The sequence below is a fragment of the Ipomoea nil genome, unplaced genomic scaffold (genome assembly GCF_001879475.1).
Source record: "Ipomoea nil cultivar Tokyo-kokei standard unplaced genomic scaffold, Asagao_1.1 scaffold3321, whole genome shotgun sequence".
NCBI classification, from domain to species: Eukaryota; Viridiplantae; Streptophyta; class Magnoliopsida; order Solanales; family Convolvulaceae; genus Ipomoea; species Ipomoea nil.
The window spans coordinates 3155386-3161573 of NW_017619749.1; the positions used below are offsets into that span (position 1 = coordinate 3155386).

Below are 6188 nucleotides of genomic sequence, written 5' to 3' on the forward strand. Positions count from 1 at the left end.
AGCAATTATTTGCTTAAATTCAAGCAATAATAACATCAAAACACATAAATGATCCAAACCCGTATATTCAATTGCAATATATAATATTTGATGTTCTAATTTAAATAATTATATATCGATCCAAATATTCTTAATATATTACAACTAATCTATTTCGTGCATCTCACGGGCGAAAATACTAGTTAAGCATAATATCAATTACTCCATATTAAAAATCGTGTATTTTATAACAATGAAAAGATATACACTATGTTACAACTAACGCTATCAAGTAATATAATATTAATGAGATCTTCATGCGAAATAGGTTGGACTCTCGCCAAATCAAATTCACGAACGTCGCATTGTAAATTGTAATAATGTGTCGTTTATTAATTATTACAAATGAGATCTTCATACAAAATAGGCTAGATCCTTATCAGATTGGATGACAGTCAAACCCACAAATGTTACACATGTAAATTATAATAATGTGTTGTTTATTACTACTGAGATTTTCACGCAAAATAGGTTGGACTCTCGTTAGATAAGAAGACAGTCAAACCTGAACGGTCACACTATAAATCATAATAATGTGTCAGTATTTATTACTATTGAGATCTTAATGCAAAATTGGTTGGACTCTCGTCATATTAGAGGAGAGTCAAACTCATGAAAGCCGCACAGTAAATTATAATAATGATATTGTCGTTTATCGATACCTTTAACGTACATGTTATTATTATTTATATTGAATGATATTACTCTGAATAAACTAAAACAAAATATTAATGTTAAATCATTCCCACTACAAATTTTTTTATATAGTGTATTTGTTTTTTTTTTTTTTTTGGATGCTACTGACTCTATAAGCACAAAGAGTCAATAACGTCTCCACTGAGACTAGATCTCATGACCTCCCACATGAAAGAGGTCATTACATGTCATTTGAGCACAATATGCTTAACTTATATAGTGTATTTGTTAATCATATGCTTTTATATGATTAATTGTCCAAACAAGCCTTCTATTATCTATATAGAAAAGTCAAAAATTGATAGTGTAGGTGATAAAGAAGGTCATGTAGATTTTTGAAAAAATGGACTAATAACAATGAATTGGCACTGTATGTAAGACAGCACCATTTGCATTCAGCAACAAAATTTTAAGTAAATTAGCAAAATAAAAATAAAAATAAAAAGAAGATCAACAAACGGCTGATATGGAAGTTAGACCACATAAAAAGCATTTTAAAGAGATTTTTGACACAACATATTTAATTCACAAAATATATTTAAAATAATACATATTTTTCCTTTTGCATATAAAAATATACGGAGTATATTTTTATTATTTATAAATAATAAATAATTTTTGGCTTTTATTATTAGAGTAGTGTAATAAATAAAATTACTTGTGATTTTTAATTTTTAAAAATTGATAATATTAGGTGCAAAAATGTTGCGAGGGGGAAATAGTAATTTTTTTTTTTTTTTTTTTGGGTTTAAAAAATAAGAAAATAAAAAAGCCAAAAGCTCTCCATAATTGCGATTACTGGGTGGCTCAATGAAACGTCCCACTTACAATGTGTATACATATCCACGTGGCGCTACCCCAGGAAGAAGACAAATATTACAGCTTATTAGTCCTTCCAACTAATCAATTTACGCAATACCCCTTCTTATTCTATTGCATCATTTATGTGGATTAATATATTTATTTATACAAATATTATACATATTATATGTGTGTACTATAAATCTATAATATCATTAGAATGCTATTGCCTACTATTTACCATCATGGTTTAAAATGACTAAATAGTAAAACATAATAATTAATTTTTTAATTTGGATGATAATATTTATGGAGAGTTATATTACAGTATAAATATATTTCAATTATATTCTTTTTTTAGACGCGATGACTAATTATTAATGTTTATGGATTCTGAACAACACACCGTGATATTATTAATAAAACAAAATTCTTGGTGACCAGTTGAGTTGTGTTGAAGAATTATTGACCCTCATAATAACAAGTGTAATATAACTTTGATTTAAAGAGAATCATATAATCGCTATTAGAATGTGCCGTCTAGGTGAAATTCGGATGGTAATATAACTACTATGAAAGACAATAAATGTGTAACTCTGGCAATATAAAATAAAATAAAATAAAATGAAATGAAATAATTAACTAGAAGTAAAAAATAAAAGTATATAGAGGGGATACAGCTATTACATCTCCCATTCTGTCAATCTCTTAAATGCCGAAACCACCATCTCTTTCTTTCTCTGTCACTCAATATTTATTAACCTCCCTATTTTCATTTCTTCTGCTCTTCTCTTCTCTATATATATATTTCTCCCTCCATTCTCTACCCTAACTCCAATATATTTATATATATTATATTATATATAGAACCCTCATTTCTCCCTTCTCTCCAAGCCGCTGTCCCTGTTCTTCACTCTCCTTCTCCATCTCTGAGTGCCCAAAACAGACAACTTTATATCCATTAATACACAGAGAGGGGAAAGGATAGCAGAGCTGCTTCATCTTCTTGCATCTCTGCATTGAGCTTATTTATGTGTTTCCCATTGTTTTCCTCTTCAAAGTCCTTGCCAATCAGTCTTGAGATGCCCCATTAGAGCTTTTATTAGTTTTAAACACATAACACCGATTGTGTGGCTGTGGGCTATATAAAGATTGTATTTTTAAGGTACTACTACTGCTGCGATGGCGCCGAGCTTCGACTGTGCGATTTCGACCCTTTTCTGCGCAGAGGATAACGACAGCTTGTTCTATGACGAGAGCGACGAGGTGGGATACGCGTGCGTGGAGGTGTTTGAGGATCATTGGGATCATAGGAATGATCGAAACAGTCAACACCAAAGAGCGAGTTTGACTGACCTGCCGGTCCAGAGCGAGGAGTGTTTGGCTCTGATGATCCGGAGGGAGAGCGAACTCTTGCCTGCATGCGATTACTCCAAGAGATTGAGGAATGGGGAGCTGGATATCGCGGCTAGAGACGAGGTTCTTGATTGGATTACAAAGGTTCGTTCATCGATTCATAGGAAAAACAAGAAAATTTTTCATATCCCGACAATTTTCCTATATTGGTGGGATTCCATCCCGCAGTTCGATCTTAGTTCTTAACAATGATTCAGATTTAGATTACGTTAAATGATCGAAAATGATAATGGTTCACTAGCCTTAAAATTAGTGATTAATATGGATTAAGCCTTTTTGGGTGGTCTTGATGATAGCTTTTCCCCTTTTTGGGTTTGTGAAGTCCTATGGGGTTGATAACACATTCATGGTAATTGGTAAAAGATGAAATGTGTTAGGTGGGATGCTTTTGTTTTTATGTATTCTTTTTCACTTGTGTGTTACTATATACATAACTGTGTGTAATTGGATTTACATTAAATCACTGTTTGATTATTGATTACTTACCTTTTGCGGCTAATCTAATTATTGATCTTGTGGTGATGGTGTCTTGGCATTACAGGTTCATGCACATTTCAATTTTGGACCTCTCTGTGTTTATTTGGCTGTGAATTACCTTGATAGGTTCCTCTCTGCATATGAATTACCTGTAAGTTAATCATTCTCAAAAGCTTATCCTTTTGGCCTTCTTGGTTTGGTTCGATTTGTGCCCGTCAGCTATGGTTAACCTAGTCTGGTTTAGCTCCTTATGGTCCTTTGTCGGCTGGGGTCACGAGGTTTACCTTATTTACCTTGTGTACACCCTCGGGTAGGGGATACAGGTTTTGATAGTTTATGTGTTTTACTTCAGTAAGATCACACATTTACCTTGTTTTACAGAAGGGCAATAACTGGATGATGCAGTTGTTGGGTGTAGCTTGTTTGTCCTTGGCAGCCAAAATGGAGGAGACTGAAGTCCCACTCTCTTTGGATTTGCAGGTGAATATTTTGTAGGAAATTTCAAGAAAGCTAAAATGATTGTCAGTTCTTAAAAATTGAATCTTTGTTTTCCTAATGTTCAAATCTTGCTGTTAAATTTATGGTTCTTAGGTGGGGGATGCGAGATTTGTATTTGAAGCTAGAACCATTCAAAGAATGGAGCTTCTCGTGTTGAGCACGCTGAAATGGAGAATGCAAGCAGTCACGCCATTCTCGTTCATAGACTATTTCCTTACCAAGATAAACGGTGATCAAATCGCTTCGAGTTCTTCAATCATGAAATGCATAGACCTCATTCTAAGCACGCTTCAAGGTATAATATAGTCATAAATCGACTCTGTTATCTGCCATGCCTTACACTTACTAATTAGCGAGGGATTAATGAAAATTAATTGCAGGGGTTCACTTCTTAGAATTCAGGCCTTCTGAGATTGCAGCAGCTGTGGCAATCTCTATTGCAGTTGAAACCGAGGCGGTAGACAGTGAAAAAGCAATATCCCTTATGCATCATGTACAAAAGGTAAATACGGTGGTGGCCCAAAAGAGGCCAAAGAACGACATAATTGATTGCTTAACTTTCTGTGTTATCATTTTCACCTTGATTAAGTTTACGTTTTTACCAAATTTACTAACATCTCGTAGCTATGCTGGTGTAATTTTCAGGATAGAGCGATCAGATGCGTAGAGTTAATGCAACAACTCTCTTTGCCAAGCGGTTTTCTTATGGCTCCAAGAACTTCACTGCCATCTACACCCCATAGCCCGATCGGGGTTCTTGATGCTGCCTGCTTGAGCTATAAAACCGAGGATTCAGGGGCTGGGTCACGCAATAATTCTTCCCACAACAGTCCTGTCGCGAAGAGGAGAAAGCTGAGCCACCCGTACCTAATGGATCACTAGGTATAACCGCGTCCATGGAGCTGCACTTTCTTACTAAAATCGAGCCGGTTGATTTGGTTGGCGTTTTCGTATCAGAATGGTGCAGCCCCAAACGCTTTCTGAAATGAACGACGGGCAATTAAGATAGTGAATCTAAGCGTAGCAAAACAGATTGTTCCTTGTTGGTTCCATGGCGGTTGGACGATTGATGGATGATCTGAGCAAGAATGGTGAGAAGCTGCTGGCTGGCTGGCTGGCTGTTAAATATTAGACTTCTTAACAGCTGTAGAAGGTGAAAAAATTAAGAAAAAAATAGGAGAAACATAGTTGGTTTTTTTTTTTTTTTTTTTTTTTTTTTTTTTTTTTTTTTTTTTTTTTTTGGGTTCTGTCTTGCTTTGAGTATTCATAGATAAGGTTGTTTGAGGTTTGAGGTTTATTTTTTCTTTGTGAAAAATTTTTTCATTCAAAAAAAAAAAAAAAAAAAGCAGAAACAGAGAAAAAAGAGAGAAAGGTATTGAGGATTTGTTACCTCATATCAGAGTTGTGATTATTACATACTTCTGTCTTGTGTATAAAATTTTGGGTTGCGAAGTTTTCTCATCTCAAGATACAGAATTCAATTTCTTTTTCTCATTTTTTGATGATTTTATTTATTTATTGAGTGCCGAAGAAATTCGCAACCACTATTGGTGTTCATTGAGTAAATCTCACATTGTGAGGATCACAATAAAATAAATTAATTTAGGTTATTTATAATCGAGTTCAAATCAAGAAAGTGACGTTTGAAATTGGGATTATTCAGAAATTGGGATTAATAATTTTGTAGTTATTAAATTAATAGTTATTAATTTGGTTGCTTCTTAAAAAGTTGAATTTTTAATTTTAAAGGTCCCACACTCAACAAAACATTTGGAACGATGTAAATCATGGTGACTCAAGATTTAGTAGACAGAGTCAAATGTCGATGTGCACAAAGAATTTGTTCACTTTGAACATAATCTACACGGGTTTAGGTGATTGCCTAATAGAACACTTCAGAAAATGTAAATCATGATGACTTAATGGTTCAACAGACAAGACTAAATATTTGTATGCACAAAACATCTACACACTTTAAACATAATCTTCACAAGGATTTAGAACATACTTCTTAAAATGCTGATGCGTGCAAGGTTTCTGACCAATTTAGTTGATGTTGTTTAATTAAGATGAGATATAGTAGTATATCCACCTGTGTGTGGAGCACATGTGAAGAGGCATAGTTTGACTGTTTGTCTGGTTGGACTATGGGGTTTAATAACGTAACAGCCTTCCCTCTGCCACCAACCTGACTTACGTTGGACCCTTTTGTGAATGCAATGCGCCTGCAACTCTTGCCTAACTAAACCTTTACCAATTTA

At 34.1% G+C, this 6188-nt stretch overlaps 1 protein-coding gene across 2 annotated transcripts; it reads left to right on the forward strand.

Moving 5' to 3' along the window:
* Positions 1-2333: 2333 nt before the first annotated feature.
* Positions 2334-5132, forward strand: LOC109169732 (cyclin-D4-2-like). 2 transcript variants are annotated; one of them, XM_019318621.1, is made up of 6 exons: positions 2334-3036; positions 3494-3580; positions 3811-3909; positions 4021-4222; positions 4308-4429; positions 4573-5132. In XM_019318621.1, exons 1-6 carry the CDS (start codon positions 2719-2721, stop codon positions 4807-4809), a joined length of 1065 nt encoding a protein of 354 aa, XP_019174166.1. In that variant the 5' UTR covers positions 2334-2718; the 3' UTR covers positions 4810-5132. The 2 variants fall into 2 exon arrangements, with proteins under 2 accessions (XP_019174166.1, XP_019174167.1); XM_019318622.1 differs by having other exon boundaries at positions 3814-3909.
* Positions 5133-6188: the final 1056 nt, after the last annotated feature.